This window comes from Sturnira hondurensis, unplaced genomic scaffold (genome assembly GCF_014824575.4).
Source record: "Sturnira hondurensis isolate 20B ecotype Veracruz unplaced genomic scaffold, ASM1482457v3 Scaffold0008640, whole genome shotgun sequence".
Taxonomy (NCBI): Eukaryota; Metazoa; Chordata; class Mammalia; order Chiroptera; family Phyllostomidae; genus Sturnira; species Sturnira hondurensis.
The window spans coordinates 23,845,386-23,867,467 of record NW_028081271.1 but is presented as its reverse complement, the minus strand read 5'-3'; the positions used below and the strand labels follow the sequence as shown (position 1 = coordinate 23,867,467).

Genomic DNA, 22,082 nt, shown 5'->3' with positions numbered 1-22,082 from the left:
CAGACTTTGTCCTCCAGCAGCCGAGTACGACGATGGCACAGACAGCAGCCCGGTACGTGAGGTGCCGACGCGCGGCAGCGCCATGTCATTTAATACCCTTGGCAAAACTCATTTTACAGGGAAGAAACAGGTTCTGATCGAGCTGATGGCACCTGTCAGATCCTGGAGGCTTTGCGCACGCTCTGTGCCCCATTGCGGCATTATTCCCGGCTGCCGCACCGGTGTCCTCCTCGCGCCGCACCTGTCCCTGCTTCCAGAGCGGTGGTTTTCTCGCTTTCCCTTTCCCTAAACGCTGTCCATGGTGTTGGCCTATCATATCCCTGGGGAGAGCCATCTAGCCCCTGCCCTACGTTTTCCGGGTTCCGCGCTCGCCCTGAAGGGAGGTCTGAAAAGGTAGTTCAGGGCGCGCCTGGCTATCCAGCGAAGAGCTGGCTTCTGCACCTGGTTCCCTCTTTCTGAGCAGAATCAGTCCTCACTGCGGTTTTCCGGAAAGAGTAGCGAACAGAGAAGTGACTTTGTTAGGCAGTTTTTTGTGAGAATTCAGTCTTACAGATTTTTCCTAATACGGACTGAGAAGCAGAGGAAACCGTAGTTGATGCCTGATGAAAGAAATCTCAGGTTTTTGGCCTTTGCTTCTGCCAGCCTTCCAGAATTTAAGTATGCTCTGTTTTGTTAGGTAAAAACTGAAGCATAGTCCTTAAACATTTATTTTAATGTAAAATAGTTCAGTTTTGAATTTTGCGTCCTGAGTCTCATAACTTGGGGAGAACCAAGTGGCCCTATATAGAACAAGCTCAAAGTTGTGGAATTGACTGACTTATAAATTGATAGGAACAGAAATATTTATTGGTGTGCCAAGGGATATGGTAGATACTGAATGAGAGACAGTTTTTGCCAGGACAGACTGAATTTTGAATTTATTCACGTATGTTAATAAGAGGAACACCTTTGAAGGAGAGAGATAACAGAAAGGAGTGTTTCCATATAGAAAGGTGATTCGAACAGAAGACTTTCTGGTAATAGCTGACTCCTGGGCTCAGTGGGAGGGTGGGTAATATGATACAGTCCTTACTATAGGGGTGACCAACCATCCTATTTGCCCTGGACTCAGAAACCTCCAAGGATGCAGGACTTTCAAATCTAATCTTGGTAAATCAGGACAAATTGGTCACCCTATTGACTGTGGATGTTGATTGTGAAGTCATCCTATGATGATGACTGAGGAAACTTTTAGAATAGTCATGCAAGAACTAGCAGTGCTTTACTATAGAAACTATAAAGACAAGGCATGCCATGTACACTTTTACATGATAAATGAAAGTGCAGCTGGCCCTGAGATCTCTGTGAGGTGCAGTGTTGAAAACCAAGGCATATAGCTCCTGACGGCACTTACTGGATAGGCCCAAGTCTCACCTGGGCTCCTCTGACACTCCTGGCCCTGCTGCAGGGCTAATTAAGTTGTTTTTTCAGTTTCCCTGAGGGGATTTCTGATTTAATGGCAAAGGTAAATTGGATGTTCCAAAGTTATCTGCTACTGGTCTTTTCCAGTGTACCTTGTACATTGTGTTCATCTAAGATACTTTTTTAGGTTTATTTTATTTATAACTATATGATTTATTGGTTATGTTATTACAGTTGTCCCAATTTTACCCCCTTTGCCTTCTACCTGGTATCCCCCATTCCCTCTGGGAGTAACCCCTGTCCCTTTAGTTCATGTCCATAGTTAGGCACATAAGTTCTTTGGCTTCTCCATTTCTTGTATACTGTTCTTAGCATCCCCCAGTCTATTCTGTACCTACAAATTTGTAGTTCTTTTTAAAAAATATTTTTAAATTTAATTATTGTTCAAGTACAGTTTTCTGTCTTTTACTCCCATCTCAGCCCACCCCCCCTCAGTGCTCCCCACCTCCCTCCCATTTCCACCCCCCTTAGTTGTCCATCTGTCCTTTATACTATTTCCTATAAATCCTTCCCCCTTTTGCCCTGAAATTCCCTCCCCTCTTTGCTCTGATCGCTGTCCCCCTGTTCTCTATTTCAGTGTCTTTGTTTTTATTTTGCTTGCTTGTTTGTTTTGTTGTTTAGCTTCCTGTTCAAGGTGAGAACATAAGGTATTTGACTTTCAACACCTGGCTTATTTCACTCAGCATAATGCTTTCCAGTGTCATCCATGCTGTTGCAAAGGGTAATAGCTCCTTCTTTCTTTCTGCTGCATAGAATTCCATTGTGTATATTACCATAATTGTTTGATCCATTCATTTACTGACGGCCACCTAGGTTGCTTCCAGCTCTTGGCTATTGTAAATTGTGCTGCTATGAACATTGGGGTGCATAGGTTCTTTTGGATTGGTGTTTTAGGGTTCTTCTTTTCAATTGTATTTATCTTTAGAGGGGAAGGGAAGGAGAGAGGGAGGGAAATATCAATGTATGGTTGCCTCTCGTAGGTCCCCTGCTGGGAACCAGCCCGCAACCCAGGCATGTGCCCTGACTGGGAATCGAACCGCGATCCTGTGGAGCGCAGACCAGCGCTCAGTCCACTGAGCTACACCAGCCAGGGAAGGTTCTTTTTTAAAAAAATATATTTTATTGATTATGCCGTTACAGTTGTCCCATTCGCCCCCTTCACTCCCCTCCACCCTGCACACCCCTCCGCCACCATTCCCCCCTTTCGTTCATGTCCATGTGTCTAACCCTCCATTTGACCAACATTTCTATGGTTCTGCTCCCGATCTAGCTGTCCTCTTAGGGGTTTTTTTGTTGTTGTTTTAGGTGTGGTTTTTAACAACTGTGAGTTTGCTGTCCTTTCACTGTTCATATTTTTATTTTCTTTTTCTTAGATAAGTCCCTTTAACATTTCATATAATAAGGGCTTGGTGATGACGAACTCCTTGAACTTGACCTTTATCTGAGAAGCCCTTCCATTCTAAATGAAAGCTTTGCTGGAGAGAGCAGTCTTGGCTGCAGGTCTTTGGATTTCATGAGTTGGAATACTTCTTTCCAGCCCCTTCTTGCCTGTAAGGTCTCTTTGGAGAAATCAGCTGACAGTCTGATGGGAAATCCTTTGTAGGTGACTGTCCCCTTATCTCTTGCTGCTTCTAGAATTCTCTCCTTCATTTTCATCTTGGCTAATGTAATTATGATGTGCCTTGGTGTGTTCCTTCTTGGGTCCAACTTCTTTGGCACTCTCTGAGCTTCCTGGATTTCCTGGAAGTCTATTTCCTTTGCCAGACTGGTGAAGTTCTCCTTTATTATTTGTTCAAATAAGTTTTCCACTTGTGGCTGTTTCTTTTACCCTTCTGGTACCCCTATAATTCAGATGTTGAAATGTTTAAAGATGTCCTGGATGTTCCTAAGCCTCTCCTCATTTTTTTGAATTCTTGTTTCTTCCTTCTTTTCTGCTTGGTTGTTTCTTTCTTCCTTTTGATCTACTCCCTTGATTTGAGTCCCAGTTTACTTTCCATCACTATTGGTTTCCTGTGCATTTCCCTTCATTTCAATCAGTTTAGCTTCCATATGTTCTTCTAATTTGTGGCTAAAATCATCCAATTCTGTGAGCATCCTGATCACCAGTGTTTTGAACTGTGCAAATGAAAGGTTGGCTATCTCTTGGTTGCTTAGAAGTATTGGCTCTGGGGCTTTGAGCTGTTCTTCTTGAGCCATAATGTTTTGGTCTGTTAATACCTGTTATATATGAGGGGTGGAGCCTTAGGTGTTCACCAGGGCTGGGCGACCCAGTCACTGGGTTGTGACGCTGTATGTGGGGGGGGGGGGGTCAGAGAGGGAAAAAAATGGCTCTTTGCTTCGCTCCGCTCTCTCTCAGATTTCTATCCCCTCTGTGGCTTCCCATAAGCAAATTGGGCCCTTCTGGTGCTGGTTCCTGGGTGTGTGGGCTTGTGTACTTTCCAGGACCCTGTGGGTCTCTCCAACAAACTGTCTGTGTGCCTGGGAGCCTCTCCTGGGCCCTTGACCCTGAGAAAGTTTTTCCAGTTGGTGCTTTCAGGCTCTAATTCCCGTTGCTGGGGCCCTAGCCTGAGTGGTCTGTGTCTCTTTTTGCTCCTTCTCTTGGTTTATCTGCACGCAAATGTGTGACTGCAGTCAGCCAGCCGCCCTGTGCCCTCACTGGGTCCACCCATCACCATCCCTTGCCTGGGATCCACCAACCACCTCCTCCTCTGCTCCTGGGTCCAAACGAACGATCTTTCCAATCTGACCCCACTCCGCTGCTGACTCCACCCCTCTTACCGGTCTGGCTGAATGGTTCATTGTTGGCTGACTTCCATACAGTTTAATTTTCATTGTTTTGGCTGCGTTTTTGTTTCTAAAACTTTGCTGTCTTTAAATATAGTTGTGGGAGGGGGTACAGTTTTTCCCCCTATGCCTCTATCTTGGCTGGAAGTTGGGTTCTTAGGATATAATCCCAGCAGTGGAATTGCTGGGTCAAAGGCAGGTCCATTTTTAGTTTTCTGAGAAAAATTCCAAACTGTTTTTCATAATGGATGTACCAGTCTGCAATCCCACCAACAGTGAACTAGGGTCCCCTTTTCCCAGCAACCTCTCCAACATTTGTTGTTTGTTGCTTTGTTTATGATGGCCATTCTGACTGGTGTAAGGTGGTATCTCAGTGTGGTTTTAGTTTGCATCTCTCTGATAGCTAGGGATATTGAGCATTTCTTCATGTGTCTCTGTATCCTCTGTATGTTCTCCTTGCAGAAGTGTCTGTTCAAGTCCTTTACCCATTTCTAAATTGGGTTAGTTGTCTTCTTAGAGTGAAGTCGTGTGACTTCTTTGTATATTTTGGAGATTAAACCTTTGTCTGAGGTATCATTGGCAAATATGTTTTCCCATACAGTGGTTATCTTTTTATTTTAATGCTGTTTTCTTTAGCTATGCAGAAGCTTTTTATTTTGATGAAACCCCATTTGTTTATTCTTTCCTTTATATTCCTTGTTCTAGGGGTCATATCAGTAAAAATGTTGCTGCATGAAATATCTGGTATTTTCCTGCCAATGTTCTCCTCCAGGACTTTAATGGTTTCACGGCTTATATTTAAGTCTTTTATCCCCCTTCAATTTATTTTGGTGTATGGTGTAAGTTGGTGCTCAAGTTTCATTTTTTCTCACGTAGCTGTACAGTTCTCCCAGCATCATTTGTTAAAGAAGCTATTTTTACTTATGTTACTGTCCCCATTGTCGAATATTAATTGACTGTAGAGAGTTTGGTTTATTTCTGGGCTCTTTGTTCTGTTCCATTGGTCTATGTGCCTGTTTTTATGCCAGTACCAGGCTGTTTTGATTACAGTGGCCTTGTAATACAGTTTGATATCAGGTATTGTGATCCCTCCTACTTTATTCTTTCTCAACATTGCAGCTGCTATTCAGGGTCATTTATGGTTCCATATAAATTTTTGAAGTGTTTGTCCTATGTCTGTGAAATATGCCATTGGGACTTTAATAGGTATTGCATTGAGTCTGTAAATTGCTTTGGGTAGTATGGACATTTTGATGATGTTAATTCTTCTAATCCATGAACACGGTATATGTTTTCATTTATTTGTGTCTTCCTTGATTTCTTTCTTCAGTGTTGTATAGTTTTCTGCATACAGGTCTTTTACCTCCTTGGTTAGATTTATTCCCAGATATTTTATTTTTGTTTTTGCTATATCGAATGGGTTTTTTTCCTTGATTTCTGCTTCTGCTGATGGATTGTTAGTATAAGAAAATGACTTTGATTTCTGGATATTCACTTTATAACCTGCTGTTTTGCCAAAGTCATTTATTCGGTCCAGTGGTTTTTGGGTAGAGTCTATAGGATTTTCCATGTACACTATCATATCACCTGCAGACAATGACAGTTTTGTTTCCTCCTTTCCAATATAGATGCCTTTTATTTCCTTTTCTGGTCTGATCGCTGTGGCTAAAACTTCCAATGGTATATTGAATAGAAGTTGTGAAAGTGGACAACCTTGTCTTGTTCCTGATCTTAGTGGAAAAGCTTTTAGTTTTTTTCCATTGAGTATGATTTTGGCTGTATGTCTCTCATATATGGCCTTTATTATACTGAGGAATGCTCCCTCTGTTCCCACTTTGCTGGGTGCTTTTATCATAAATGGGTGTTGTACTAGATGAGCTTTTTCTGCATCTTTTGATATGATCATGTGATTTTTGTCTTTGCTTTTGTTCATGTGAAGTATTACATTCACTGATTTGAGAATATTGAGCCATCCTTGCATGCCAGGGATGAATCCCACTTGGTCAGGGTGTATGATCTTTTTAATGTATTGTTGGATGTGATTTGCCAATATTTTGTTGAGGATTTTAGCATCTATGTTCATCAGCGATATTGGCCTTAACTTTTCTTTCTCTGTTGTGTATGTATCTGGTTTTGGAATTAGGATGATGCTGGCTTCATAAAATGAGTTTGGGAGTTTTTCATTATTTTGGATTTTTTTGAATAGCCTGTGAAGTATAGGTGGTATCTCTTCCTTAAATGCTTTGTAGAATTCTCCTGAGAAAACATCTGGTCCAGGGCTTATGTGTGTTGGGAGTTTTTTGATTCCTGCTTCAAGTTCATGTTCTGTCATTGGTCTGTTCAGGTTTTCTGCTTCTTCTTAATTGAGTTTTGGAAGATTATATTTTTCTAGAAATTTATCCATTTCACCTAGGTTTTCAAATTTCTTGGCATACAGTTCTTCATGGTAATTTCTTACAATCCCGTCTATTTCTGGGTATCAGTTGTAATCTCTCCTTTTTCATTTCTGATTGTGTTTATTTGTGTCCTCTCTCTTCTTTTCTTGATGAGCCTAGTTAACGGCTTGTCTATTTTGTTTATCTTTTCCAAAAACCAGGTCCTGGATTCATTGATCCTTAGAATTGTGCTGTTAGTCTCTATGTCATTTAATTCTGCTCTGATCTTGGTTATTTCCTTCCTTCTTCTTGCTCTGGGCTGTCTTTGTTGGTGTTCCTTGAGTTCTTGCAGGCGTATGTTTAGGTTGTTTATTTGAAATGTTTCTGTGTTCTTTAGGTAAGCCTGTATTGCTGTGAACTTCCCTCTCACGACTGCCTTCAGAGTATCACATAAGTTTTGGGTTATTGTGAGTTCATTTTCATTTGTTTCCAGTAACTTTTTGATTAGTTCTCTAATTTCATTCTTGACCCATTTGTTGTTTAATAGTGTGCCATTCAATCTCCATGATTTTGAGTGTTTGGGGTTTTTTCCTTTGGGATTAGTTTCCAGTTTCAATTCTTTGTGGTCAGAGAAAATGCTTCGTGTTATTTCATTTTACTTGAGTTTGTTGAGGCTTGTTTTGTGTCCTGTCATGTGGTCTATCTTTGAAAATGTTCCATGTGCATTTGAGAAGAATGTGTATTTAGCTTCTTTGAGATGATTGGCTCTATATATATATCAGTTAAGTCCATTTCATCTAGGGCATTGTTCAGTGCCACAGTATCTTTGTTGATATTTTGTTTGGAAGATCTGTCAATTTTTGACAGGTGGGTATTAAAATCCCCTAGTATAATTGTCTTGCTGTCAATATCTTTCTTGAAATCCTCTAAGATTTTCTTTATGTATTTGGGTGCTCCTGTGTTGGGGGCATATATGTTTACGATGTTAATGTCTTCTTGGTGGATTCTTCCCTTGAGTATTATGAAGTGACCTTCTGGGTCTCTCTTTATGACCCCTTTTTTGAAGTCTATTTGGTCTGATATTAGTGTTGCTACCCTGGCTTCTTTTTCCCTGCTGTTTGGTTGGAAAATTTGTTTTCAGCCTTTCTCTTTCAGTCAGTGTATGTCTTTTGTCCTGAGGTGGGTGTGTTTTATGTAGCATATATGTGGGTTAAGCTTTCTTATTCATTCAGCTATTCTATGTCTTTTGATTGGAGCATTTAATCCATTTACATTTAAAGTTATTGTTGATAGGTACTTATTTGTTGCCATTTTTGTACCTGTGTTCCTCTCTGTCTCTCTCTTTACCTTCCTTAAAACAGTCCTTTTAGTATCTTTTGCAGAGCTGTTTTGGTGGAGGCATATTCTTTTAGACCTCTTTTGTCTTGGTAGCTCTTTATTTGGCTTTCTATGTTTACTGATAGCCTTGCTGGGAAAGTCTTCTTGGTTGCAGGCCTCTGGTTCTCATTACTTGAAATATTTCTTGGCATTCTCTTCTTGCCTGGAGTGTTTCCATTGAGAAGTCAGTAGCTAACCTTATTGGGGCTCCCTTGAATGTTACTTCCTTTTTCTCCCTTGCTGCCTTTAGGATTCTCTCTTCATCTTGGAATTTTGCCATTTTAGTGATGATGTCTCTTGAAGTGGGCCTCTTTGGGTTCCTCTTGATTGTGACTCTCTGTGATTCCTGAATTTGTGTGACTTTTTCTCTCATCAAATTCGGGATGTTTTTCTTCATGACTTTTTCAAATAGGTTTTCTATCCCATGTTCTTCTTCTTGTTCTCTGGTATGTTTATTATTTGGATATTATTATGTTTCATATTGTGTTGCATTTCTCTTAATCCCTCTTCATTCTTTCTGAGCCTATTTTCCTTTTCTTGCTCTTTGTGGGTGTTTTTTCTCCTTTGTCCTCCACCTCACTGATCTGATCTTCTGATTCATCGATCCTGCTTTTGATTCCTTCCACTGTTTTCTTCAGTTCAGAAACTGTATTCTTCATTTCCTCTTGGCTGTTGTTGATAGTTTCTATTTTTTTCATGTTGATATAGTTTTCAGGAGTCCATTTTAGTTCCCCTGTAGTTACTGGTAGCTCATTGTGAGCTCTTTGAACTTCCTGATAACCAGTGCTTTGATTTTAATATCTGATAGCTGGCTTGCCTCTGTTGCATCTAGTATTCTTTCTGAGGCTTCCTCCTTTCCTTTCAATTTGGGATTGTTTGTTTGTCTTCCCATTGTTTGTGAGCCTCTTCTTGTTAGCTTCAGCTTCTTAAATTGATTTGGTCTTACTCCTTTGGTTTGTGGTATGAACTTCTGTGGTGGAATGCCTGTGAAATTCAGTGGTGCAGTCTCCTTCGGTTATTCTGGTGTTCTCCACTTCGACCTACTCCTCATTTTGTGTGTGTGTGATCAGTTGGAGCAGGAGAGAAAATGGTTTATGACAGCAGTAGAATATTTTATACTTACAGTCACAGCTGGTGGAGAAGAGATAGAAGATATTTGGGTTATATATATTGTTAACCATAATCTTCGCCCCAGCTTGCCACTTTTAAGAGAGGATGGACACAAGATAAGTCTCTTTTTGGAAAGGAAAGGCTAGTGAGTTGGATCTAGAAAGCAGTGAGGTTGCGGTCAGTCAGATTCTGGGGTAAGGTGAGTGTAGAAGATGGTAAACAGGTGCAGTGTATGAGCAAATAGAGTTAATTACTCCAGTAAATAGAATTCAGGAATCTGTGAAGTGGGTTAAGTTCCACAGTTGTTTACAACAACTGTTATTTACAATAATATTAGAGCAACAATCATATGACAGACTCTATGTGAACTGGATAACATGAATAGGGGGTATAGAACTTTGGGTAGTGTGGTAAACAAAAATAATTGGCGCGAAGTGTGGAAAATTGGGAATACACTGTGGAGGAGAGAACAGGGGAAACCTGTCAAGTGATACAATATAACCTGCCAAGGCAAAGAAGCCTATACAGAAAGAGGAGGAATACAAAGATACTATTAAAATATAAAAGAAGTGAGAATAATGAAAAAATAATAATAATACACCTATGCAGCAACTTGTGGCTTCTCTGCTATAGGAAAGTGAAATTTGTCTCTCTGTCTCTACTGTTGGGAAGCCTCTTCTTTGGGCTCAACTCTGGTCTTTTCGTGCTTCCAAGTTGTTGGTGTCACGTGTGGGTAAAAGAAAAATAAGGCAGGAGAAGGGAGGAAAAAGCGGTAAGTTTGGAAAGAAAGGAAGAAGTAATAAAAGAGAAAAGGAAAAAAGAGGAAAAAGTATTGAAAGATAAAACAATGATAAAATTAAAAAGATAAAAGATTACTTTAAAAAATCTCTTGTTGGTTTCAAACTGGACAAACTGGTTTTTCTGGCTGCAGTGGGCTCAGGGGTGATTGGTGTGGTGTTGTGCGAGCACTTTCCCAAGAGAGAAACCGGTGCCTCTCCCCAGCATCCCAGGAACGGGATCTAGGACTTCCTCATAGTGCTCTTTTGCCAGGGATTATCACTGTGGGCTGGGTTGAGGGGCGCATGCGGGTACACTGGCCATGCTGCCTGGTTCCCGTGGGTTCAGGCACAGACCCATTCAAGTTCTGTGGGGGAACTTCAGGCCCTCCGCCTAACCTCGGGTTCTCTGCCAGGCTGGGTGGGGAGCAGACCGGGTGGCTGTAGTAGAGGAAACCTTCAGTTTACATTACACGAACTTTCTCCTTTAGAAAATCTGTCTCTCAGAACAGCCTATTCCCCCAACCAGACCTGTGACTATCGGAGTCAGAGCCCCACACTGCGCCTCTCAGTTCTCCCGGGCTGGCGACCTCAGAGTCCGCAGTTGATCTCGGCCCTTTGTCCTAAGTACCCTCTCTGTGAACTCTAGCAAACAGGTCTCTCCTGGCACGCAACCTTGCTTGGCTGGGGAGGGAGGGAGCTGATAACCCATCTCTCTCCCAAGGACCTTTCGTCAGGCCTGGGGCTCCCAAAGAGACCAGTGGACCCAGGCATGCCAGGCACTGGGCACTGGGCACTGGGCCCCCGGCTGTGCACCGGCTGAAGCCCCTGCTGCTCCTGTTTTTGCTCCAGTCTGTGAGACTCTACTGTACTGTAGCCATCTCCCTACCTTCTGTATCTTTGGTCACCGTCACAATTTCTGGTCCCTTATTTTCATATAAGCTGGGGAGCTGTTGGCTGCTTGCGCTGCTCCTCCATAGATCAGCCAGGATTTTCTCCCATGTGTACAAGGAAATGGAATCCGCTCTATCCTACTCCGTCACCATCTTGGACTTTCAGCCAAATTTGTAGTTCTTAATCCCTGCACCTTTTCCCCCATTCTTCCCTTTCTCCCTCTCAACTAGTTACCCTCCAAATTGTCTCCATATCTATGATTCTGTTTCTGTTCTGCTTGTTTGCTTAGTTTGCTTTTTAGACTCAATTGTTGATATTTGTAAATTTATTGCCATTTTAATGTTCATAGTTTTGATCTTCCTTTTCTTAAATAAGTCCCTTTAACATTTTATATAATAATGGCTTGGTGTTGATGTACTCCTTTAGTTTTACCTTGTTTAGGAAGCACTTCATCTGTCCTCCATTCTTTTTTTTAAATAATATATTTTATTGATTATGCCATTACAGTTGTCCCATATCCCCCTTCATTCCCTTCTGTGTACCCGCTCCTACACACATTCCCCCACTTTAGTTCATGTTCGTGTGTCATAAATTCTTTAGTTTCTACATTTCCCACACTTCTCTTGCCCTCCCCCTATTTTCTCCCCACTGTCTATGCTACATATTCACTGTACCTTCTCCCCCCTTCTCCTCCTCCCACTCCCCTGTTGCTAACCCTCCATGTGATCTCCATTTCTGTGGCTCCGCTCCTGTTCTAGCTGTCCACTTAGTTTGCTTTTGTTTTAGGTGTGGTGGTTAATAACTGTGAGTTTGCTGTTCTTTCACTGTTCATATTTTTTATCTTCTTTTTCATAGATAAGTCCCTTTAACATTGAATATGATAAAGGCTTGGTGATGATGAACTCCTTGAACTTGACCTTATCTGAGAAGCACTTTATCTGTCATTCTAAATGAAACCTTTACTGGATAGAGCAATCTTGGATGGAGGTCCTTGCATTTCATGAATTTGAATACTTCTTTCCAGCCTCTTGCCTGTAAGGTCTCTTTGGAGAAATCAGCTGACAGTCTGATAGGTACTCCTTTGTAGGTGACTGTCCCCTTATCTCTTGCTATTTCTAGAATTCTCTCCTTCATTTTAATCTTGAGTAATGTAATTATGATGTGTCTTAGTGTGTTACTCCTTGGGTCCACCTTCTTTGGGACTCTCTGAACTTCCTGGATTTCCTGGAAGTCTATTACCTTTGCCTGATTGGGGAAGTTCTCCCTTGTTATTTGTTTAGGTAACTTTTCCACTTGTTGCTCTTCCTCTTCCCATTCTGGTACCCCTATAATTTGAATGTTGGAATGTTTAAAGATGTCCTGGAGGTTCCTAAGCCTCTCTTCAGTTTCTTTGAATTCTCGTTTCTTCATTCTTTTCTGTTCGGTTCTTTCTTTCTTCCTTCTGGTCCACTCCATTGATTTGAGCCCCAGTTTCCTTCCCGTCACTATTGGTTCCCTGTGCGTTTTCCTCCATTTCACTTAGTGTAGCCTTCATTTTTTTCATCTAATTTGCAACCAAAATCAGCCAGTTCTTCAAGCATCCTGATCGCCAGTGTTTTGAACTGTGCATCTGATAGGTTGGCTATCTGTTGGTTGCTTAAAAGTATTGGCTCTGGGGCTTTGATCAGTTCTTCTGTTTGAGCCTTTTTTCAAAATTTGGTCTGGTCATGCCTATTATGTAGTGAGGGGCGGAGCCTTAGGTGTTCACCAGGGCGGGGCAACCCAGTTGCTATGTTGTGATGCTGTATGTTGGTGTGGGGTCAGAGAGGGAACAATGGCTCTCGTTCTGCCCTGTTTTGTATTTCAGCCCCTTCCACCACTTCCCATAAGGAAATTGTGCTCTTCTGATGCTGGTACCCAGGTGGGTGGGCTTGTGTAGGTTCTAGGACCCTATGGGTCTCTTCAACAAACTCTCCTGTGAGGCTGGGAGTCTCTCTGGGCACCTCAACCCCACAAGTGTTTTCAATCGGTGCTTTTAGGCTTTATTTCCCAGCGCTGGGTCCCTGGTTTGCGCAGTCTGTCTTGCTGCCCATTTTTGCCTGGTTTATGTGTATGTAAATGCGTGACTGTGGTCTCCCAGCCTCCACTTTTTCCTGCCAAGACCCCTCTCCACTGGCTGCCGACTCTGCCCCTCTTACCAGTCTAGATGAATGGTTGTCAGACTTCTGTACAGTTATCTGTCTGTTCCGGTTGTGTTTTTGTTTCTAAGTCTTTGTTATCTTAATTTTGGTTGTGGGGGGAGGTACAGTGTTTCCACCTATGCCTCCATCTTGGCTTGAAGTCCTGCCCTTTTGTTCTAGATAGAGTAATCTAGGTTGGAGGTCCTTGCTTTTCATCACTTTGAAAACTTTTTGCCAGTCCCTTCTAGCATGCAAAGTTTCTTTTGAGAAATTAGCTGACATTTTTATGGGAACTCCTTTGTAGGTAACTATCTGCTTTTCTCTTGCTGCTTTTAAGATTCTTTATCTTTAACCTTTGACAATGTATTTACTTATTTATTTATTTTTAAGATTTTATTTGTTTATTTTTAGAGTGAGGGGAAGGGCTGGAGAAGGAGAGGAACGTCAATCTGTAGTTGCCTGTTGCTCACATCCTGCCAGGGACCTGGCCTGCAACTCAAGCATGTGTCCTGATTGGAAATTGAACTGGTGGCCCCTCAGTTTGCAGGCTGGCACTTAGTCTACTGAACCACACCAGCCAGGCCTAAACTTTGTCATTTTAATTATCTTGTGTCTTGGTGTAGTCCGCTTTGATGATGGACATCTTGTTTCCGACTCTGTACTTCTAGGATTTGTATGTCTATCTCCTTTGCCAAATTAGGCAGGTTTTCTTTTATTATTTTTTCAAGTAAGTTTTCAGCCCTGGCTGGTAGGTATGTCTCATTGGATTGAGTGCCAGCCTGCAAACCAAAGGGTAGCTGGTTCAATTCCCAGTCAGGGCACATGCCTGGGTTGTGGGCCAGGTCCCCAGTAGGGGGCATGTGAGAGGCAACCACACACTAATGTTTCTCTCCCTCTTTCTCCTTTCCTTCCCTTCTGTAAAAATAAATAAATAAAATCTTTAAAAGGAAAGTTTTCATTTCTTGCTGTTTCTCTTCCTCTTCTGTCACCCCTATGATTTGAATGTTGGTATGTTTGAAGTTGTTGCAGAGGCTCCTTAGCCTGTCCTCGTGTTTTTGGATTATGTTTTCCTGCTGTTCTGATTTGAATTTTTTTCTTCCTTATCTTCCAGATTACTAATTTGATTTTCAGCTTCATCCACTCTACTGTTGTTTCCCTGTGAATTGTTCTTTATTTGAGTTAGTGAATCAGTTTTTTTCTGACTGAATCTTTTTTATGCTGTTGAGGTCCTCACCTGTGTTTTCAACTTTGTATCTGACAGATTGCTTATCTCCATTTTTGTTCAGTTCTTTTTCTGGAGTTTTGTTCTGTTCTTATGGACCATATTTCTTTGCGAATTTTGGAAGCCTCCCTGTATTTATTTCTATGTATTAGGTAGAACTGTTTTACTCCCTGTCTTAGTAGCATGGCATATTGTAGAAAATTGCACTGGTAAATTGGATGCAGTAGAGCAGGGGTGTCAAACTCATTTTCACCAGAGGCCTCATCAGCCTAGCGGTTGCCTTCAAAGGGCCGAAATAATTTTGGGACTGTATAAATGTAACTACTCCTTAACTGTTAAGGAGTTGAAATTACATTTGGCCCTTTGAATAACTGTTTAATGCCCACAAATAACTGTTTAGGACTGAAAACTGAATGCATTGAGTATTTAACAGCTGCTTTTTGAACAGGTTTTCTAAAGGATTTTAGATTAATTAAAAATCTCTACTAGGTCAATTTTATTTTTTCCTTTTTTTAAATATATTTTATTGATTATACCATTACAGTTGTTCTATGCCCCTCCTTCATTCCCCTCCACCCACACACTCCCTCCCCCACCATTCTCCCCCCCTTAGTTTATAACCACGTGTCTCAAGTTCTTTAGATTCTATATTTCCCCCACTATTCTCGCCCTCCCCCTATCTATTTTCTACCTACCATCTATGCTATTTTCTGTGCCTTCTCCCCCCTTCTCCTCCTCCCACCCCCCTGTTTCTAACCCTCCATGTGTTCTTCATTTCTATGGTTCCACTCCTGATCTAGTTGTCCTCTTGGTTTGCTTTTGTTTTAGGTGTGGTTGTTAATAACTGTGAGTTTGCTGTCCTTTCACTGTTCATATTTTTCATCTTCTTTTTCTTATATAAGTCCCTTTAGCATTTCATATAATAAGGGCTTGGTGATGATGAACTCCTTGAACTTGACCTTATCTGAGAAGCACTTTATCTGTCCTTCCATTCTAAATGAAAGCTTTGCTGGATAAAGCAATCTTGGCTGTAGGTCTTTGGATTTCATGACTTGGAATACTTCTTTCCAGCCCCTTCTTGCCTGGAAGGTCTGTTTTGAGAAATCCGCTGACAGTCTGATGGGTACTCCTTTGTAGGTGACTGTCCCCTTATCCCTTGCTGCTTCTAGGATTCTCTCCTTCATTTTGGTCTTGGCTAATGTAATTCTGATGTTCCTTGGTGTGTTCCTTCTTGGGTCCATCTTCTTTGGGACTCTCTGAGCTTCCTGGATTTCCTGGAAGTCTATTTCCTTTGCCAGACTGGTGAAGTTCCCCTTTATTATTTGTTCAAATAAGTTTTCCACTTGTGGCTGTTTCTTTCCCCCTTCTGGTACCCCTATAATCCAGATGTTGGAATGTTTAAAGATGTTCTGGAGGTTCCTAAGCCTCTCCTCATTTTTTTGAATTCTCATTTCTTCATTCCTTTCTGGTGGGATGTTTTGTTCTTCCTTCTGGTCCATTCCATTAATTTGAGTTCCAGTTTCCTTTCCATCCCTATTGGTTTCCTGGACATCTCCCTTCATTTCAATTAGTTTAGCCTTCATATGTACTTCTAATTTGTGACTATAATCAACCAGTTCTGTGAGCATCCTGATAAATAGTGTCTTGAATTGTGCTTCCCAGAGGCTGGCAATCTGTTGGTTGCTTATAGTTATTGGCTCTGGGACTTTGAGTTCTTCTTGCACCATCTTTTGGGCTGTTTGTGCCTGTTCTTCCGTAGCAGGATCGGAGCCCTAAAGTGTTCAGTAGAGCAGGGCAACTAAGTCGCTGGGTTGTGACGTTGTATGTGGGGTCGGGGTCAAAGAGGGACAATGGCTTCCCGTCTGCCGCCTGCCTCCGAGGCCCCAACCGGCGCCGCAGCCACCACCGTCACCAGGCCCATGCGTTTCGTTCCACTGCACGCGAGTGTGCCACCGCTGTCAGCCCTCCACCACTGGATTTGCCCCCTGGGGCCTGCGTGGTCCATCTCACTGTGCGCGAATGTGCGACCTCCGTCAGTCTGCCCCACACCCCAACTGGTTCCGGGCTGCCTGCGCGCCTAGGTCGGGGGATCTGTCCTGCCCGACCCAGCTCCGCTGCTGGCTCCACCTCTCTTACCGTCCCCGTTGAACGGTTCGTAGTTGTTGGACTTCCGTATAATTCCGTTTTCTGGTCTTTGGGTGTGTCCTTGTTCTCCAAACCTTTGTTGTATTCAAACTTGGTTGTGGGAGAAGGCACAGTGTTTCCACCTATGCCTCCATCTTGGCGGAAGTCCCTATTTTTTCCTTTTTAAGACTGAAGAGTAAGGGAGGCAGTGTGGAGGAACAGATGGGGCTGCCATAAATTCATCAAGTCATGAGTATTTAGGAATCTGGAATTTTCTTCTCAGCCCTTCCCCTGCCCTGGTGTGTATTTCCAAGTGGCTCTTTTAATTTCTTAGTTATTCTCAATGCTAAAATTAAGACATCTATAGTCTAGGAGCCCTACTATAAAGGAATGTGAAAAATGAACAAATTTAAGGTGCAGTCATTTAAAAAGATGAACTTTGTTGCTGTTTGACTTTTTCAGTTTCCAGAGATCACTTGACACTTGCAGTTCTTGTCCTCTGTGGATTTGGGGCTTACAGGTTTCCCACAAAAAATCACAGGTTGTTTTTAATTTCACAGGGTCTGTTGGTCAGGACTTTACTCCATGACTGAAGACTCTGATGCCTTGTGTACAGGAGTTTGAGAATGCCCTTCTGGTGAAAGTAAAGGATTGTGTAGATTGTGGTTGAGCCAACAGTAATTTCATCACTGTGATTTTTCCCTCGCCTTTAGAGACTGTGGGAAATTTCAGGGTGCAGATGTCTTCAAGAGGCGAGCATCACCTGGGGCTGTTCAGGAGATTGGGGCAAACAAGTTGATTTCCCAGACCTGGGAAGGAAGTTGTTAGCTTTCCCGAATGTGTCAGCACAGATTGAGAAGGGGATTGTGATGGGCTTTGTCAATGAGAATGGATAGGTATAAATGGAGTATCCTTTATGTAAGTTACCTTAATGCAGGTGTGCAGAAAAAAGGGACACACAGGGAGGAAAGGCAGAATTGTAGTTAGCTGTGAGTTTGCAAGGACTGCAATGAGATGGGCCTGTCAAGAAGTTAATGAACCTGCTGATAAAATAAGTGCTTAGAGCATGGGTACAGAAACCACTGCAAGGAACTATGCACCACAGTCAGGGATTCGATTGCTCCAGGGAGCTGCAAGTCCTGGAACCTACCATTTACTGAGAGCTCTTTGTGTTCCAGGCTCTGGTCTTAGCATCAGTCACATTAGTTCTTGTATTGGTTGATGTGGTGCTGTCTACAGCAAGTGTGGGACTGGGGAGAGCAGAGTGTATGCATGTCTAAAGAGTGGTAACCCTTGTGAGGCTGTCCTGAAACTTTGGGTTTCATAGAGTCAGAGCTATTGCTTTTTCCAGAGAAGCTGGAAACCAGATTTTTCTTTGAAATCCCTTATTTTTCAATTTGGGCAACTAAAACCATTTTGTGGAGTGATAGTTTATGGTTTAGACTAGACCTTTGCCTTGAGTTGTGGGCATCCCATTTTATGGGAGACTTTGGCAAACTCTGAAACAATCAGAAAAGAGAATGTTCTGCAAACCCCACCATTTGAGAAGCTCCTGTAGGACTGGGGACACTGCCTGGAGATTATAGAACTGAGGCTGTTTTGACTTCAGGCATCAGATCTAGGGAGGGCTGTCTAGGAGGGCAAGAATTTGGTGTTCCTAAGGGCAGAACTGTGACCAATCAATGCAAGCAAGGGGAAAGTGTGTTTCTCAGAACATGTTGCATGATATCATCTGGGCAGACAAGATCCCTGAGTCAAAGAGTTAGGAAAATACTCTATGTATAATCTGACCTTCTGGACATTGACCATGTGCATTGGTAGGCACTTTCCAGGTCTTCAGAGCTGTGTGGGATATGCCCCTGGCAATGGGCCTGACAGGTCTAGCACCTTACCCTCATTCACTCTGCCTCATACTCCCTGTTTTGGTCATTATGCCTCTGTGGTCAAGTCTTAAAGCATGTAAAATTCACTCATATGCCAAGTGCTGTTGAGACTGGCTGTGTTTCCTTTGCCTTCATTGCTTTGCCCCAGTTATTTGATTTCTCTCGACTTCATTGAATTTCTCTATTCTGAGGTCATCTGCTTTGACTTCTGTGTATGGCCAGCCCTCCCCATCACTCTACCCCCGATCCTACTGTATCGTTCTTCATTGTACTTGTTACTGTCTGGCATTTGCTTATTTATACTAGAATACACAGAGGGGGTCAGGAGGCTGTATTTTATTTATGGCTGTACTCTCAGGCCTTCATATACTACCTGGCACACGTATGTAGGTCATTATTAAATGATTACATATTAAGGAATATTAAGTAGTCTAAGTCTGCTGTCTGATGTCATGGCCACTGGCTGTATGCAGCTACTTAAGTTTAAATTAATAAAAAATGTTAATTAACTAAAATTAAAAATTTTAGGTGACACTTTGACAGGTTTGTGTGTGAAGGACAACAGGGGTGCCACAGTCCTGAGGAGAGGAGGGCAAGAGAACTCCAGAATAGAGGGGGAACAGAGAGAGGGATCCCTGGTCAAGGTGAGTCTCTGGGTCAGAGAGCTCCAAGGGCAGCAGTGGCTGGGTAAGGCCTTTTTATCAGTGGGCAACAGCTGTCAGGTGAATTTTCACAGAATATGGAAAGCAGGCAAATACTAAATGGCTGAAAATTTGTTTGGGCCAATTTTAAAAAATAATTAGATTTGTAAAAATTGGAGTTTGGCATTGGTGGGCCTTTTGAGCTAATGCTTCTCACAGCTTGCCATGAGGAAATAAACAACCCAGGGGCCTGATACACAGGTTGTCTTTGGATCATTTGTATAATACATTAGCCTCATTTCAAGTGCTCTGTAGCTACACATGGCTAGTGGCTGCTATATTTCTATCACTGCAGAAAGCTCCATCAGACAGCACTGCTCAAGGAGTTAAGGCAACATTTCTAAAACATGACCATAGAACTTTCCCATAGAGGCTAGCTGATGATCAGTGACTTGGGTGTTGATAGACTTCTTTCACTGGGGAGGTAGTCAAATACTGTTGGTGGTGGGTGTACAGTTGCACATCAGAAATAACTGGAAAGCATGAAAGAAAGAAAAAAGCTTCCAGGACAATGCTGGACCTACCCAATTAAAATCTCTGGGCCTTGTTTAAAGTTGCCCCAATCAAAAACTATGCTTTCAGGGATCATTTCTTTAGTTTTTTTCAAGCTGCCCCAATCATATGGTATGTGCAGTCCAGGGGCCAGCCAATGTTGGGAGCACTGGACTGGCTGACCTCTATATTTTTCAGTTTTTTATACTATTATTGTAAGACAGCATTAGCTAGATCTCTGGCAAGGGTGGGCCATGTGGTGATCGCCCCAGACTTCTGGTTGCCTTTCTAGCTGTAAGCACTATGGCTTTCAGTCCTGGAATGATGACTTTTTTTTTTTTAGATAAGTGAGCCATTTACCATTGTGTGAAGGAGCAACCAGATATTCAAGAAGGGTATCACAAACTAAATCAGATTACTAAATTTAGATTTAAAAGATTCGAGCTACACTGTGGTAAAGGAGAGTTAACTACAGGATATAGGAGTTTGAGACAAATGAGGAGATTTTGTTTTATGTGGAATCATGTCAGGCAGGGAAAAGGCAAGGTAAAGTTGCACTTTGGCCAGAATGTCCCATTTTGTTAATGACAGTTCTATGGTGACAGATTGCACAATGCAGCATCCCCCATGGAACTGCTTCTCTACTGGGGTGGGGAGGGGTGATTATCTTAGCCTACCAGGATGCTCATGTGGTCAGTGTTCACCACGGAGAGCCACGTGTCTTCGCCATTCTCTGTCTTTGGGATTCTGTTTTTAAAAGAACCATGGACAATAAGGTGGGGGGTGGAAATGAGAGGGAGGTGGGGAGCACTGCGGGGGGGCGGCAGGGCTGGGAACATAAGACAGAAAACTGTACTTGAACAAGAATTAAATTTAAAAAAAAAGAAAAAAGATAGAATGAAAAGGAAAAATAAATAAATAAAAGAACCATACAATCAAGTCTTCGCTGTCATTTTTAGTTGAGTTATTTCCATTGTGTTGAAAGACTTTAGGACACTTAAAGAAAATCTTGAGTTACAGATTGTCCCAGTCTCTGGAGTAGCAGTTTGCATAGTTGAATCATTGACTTTGTTTTTTTTTCTCTTTTTTTTGAAACCATTTGAAATATAATTTATGTACCATAAAATTCACCCATTTAAATTATTCAATTTAGTGGTGTTTAGTATAGTCACACCAAAATCTAAGTTTAGAACATTTTAATCACTGCTGACTTTAAAAAAAATTAGGTGAAATTTACATAACATAAAATTACCTTTCTTAGAGTGTACAGCTCAGTGCTATTTAGTGCTGGGCAATCACCAGCCCTCTAGTTATAAAACTTTTTCATCATCCCATAAAAACACCTTATACCCATTAAGTAATTATTCTGTATTTCCCTCTCCCACCAGAATGTCTATCAGCAAATGAGTAGATTAAAAAATCATGGTATAGCCCTGGCTGGTGTGGCTCAGTGGATTGAGCACTGGACTGCGAAGCAGAGGGTCACTGGTTTGATTACCTGTCAGGGCACATGCCTGGGTTGCAGGCCAGGTTCCCCAGTGCAGGGAGCGTGAGAAGCAACCACACACATGGATATTTCTCTCCCTCTCTTTGTCCCTCCCTTCCCCTCTGTCTGAAAATAAATAAATACTCTTTTAAAAAAATCATGGTATATACTTACAATGGAATATTATTGAGCCATAAAAAGGACTGAAGTCCTGATATACACGGTCTGTCCAGAAAAAGTCTAGCCATTGTTAATATAATGAGAATGGTTCACATGGCATTGATGTAACCTGGCAGCCAAGGAGAGTGGACTGGAATGCACATCAGTAAACAATGACCATTTCACTGTACTAATCAGTGGGGCTGGTAGGCTCTTGAGCTAGCATGTGTACTATGTTGCTGTCACATGTAAAATGACTGAGGGAGTAGAGTGATGAACGTGCATCAAATTTTGCGTTAAGTTTGAACATTCCCCCAAAGAAACTATCCAGATGATTCAGAAGGCCACAGCAATGGGCAACTGGTGATTGGCAGCTTCATCACAACAATATACCTGCTCATGCATCACATCTCTTGTAGAGTTTTTGGCGAAATATCAAGTCGCCCAGGTGACTCAGCTCTCCTACAGCCCAGATTTGGTGCCCCACAACTTCTGGCTTTCCCCCAAACCAAAATCACCTTTAAAAGGTGAGATTTCAGACCCTTGGTAAGATTCAGGAAAATACGGTGGCACTGCTGATGGCGATTGGGAGAGCTGTGTGAGGTCCCGATGCCTACTTTGAAGGGGACTGAGGTGTCATTGTCCTATGTACATTGTTTCTTATATTTTCTATAATAAATGTCTCTTTTTCATATTATATACCTGGATACCTTCTAGGTAGACTTTGTATACTGCATCTTGGGTGAACCTTGAAACATTATAGGTAAAAGAAGCCAGTTACGAAAGGTCACATATTGTATGATCCCATAATATTAAATGTCCAGAATTGGCAAATCACCATTTACTTTTGCAGAGAGTGTTTCAGACCTCAGAGTCAGCTTTGAGGGCTCTAGGTCTGGGTATCCTTTCCCTTGTCCTCGGCAGGCAGCGTTGCTAATGGTGACCATGGGCTTAAAATCAGACCTGGCACTCAGCCGTGTTCTTCCAGTTCTGGCAGTAGGCTATGGGCAAGCCACTTGTACTTTCTCTGTTCACTTCCCTTGTTTGTAAAGCACAAAGATACATATTTCTGCCGAGTT

The 22,082-nt window shown here is 42.1% G+C and overlaps 1 protein-coding gene across 5 annotated transcripts in view; it reads left to right on the top strand.

Annotated features, from left to right (window-relative positions):
* APMAP (adipocyte plasma membrane associated protein) overlaps window positions 1-22,082 on the top strand; it is a 53,024-nt gene that overhangs the window by 189 nt on the left and 30,753 nt on the right. Inside the window, exon 1 of one of the 5 annotated variants that reach the window (XM_037055508.1) lies at window positions 15-52. The exons of the other annotated variants lie outside the window; for them this stretch is intronic. Coding sequence (XP_036911403.1) covers window positions 33-52 — 20 coding nt within the window. The 5' untranslated portion in view covers window positions 15-32. Of the gene's footprint in view, window positions 1-14; window positions 53-22,082 lie in introns of those variants that run through there. 5 annotated transcript variants of the gene reach the window in all.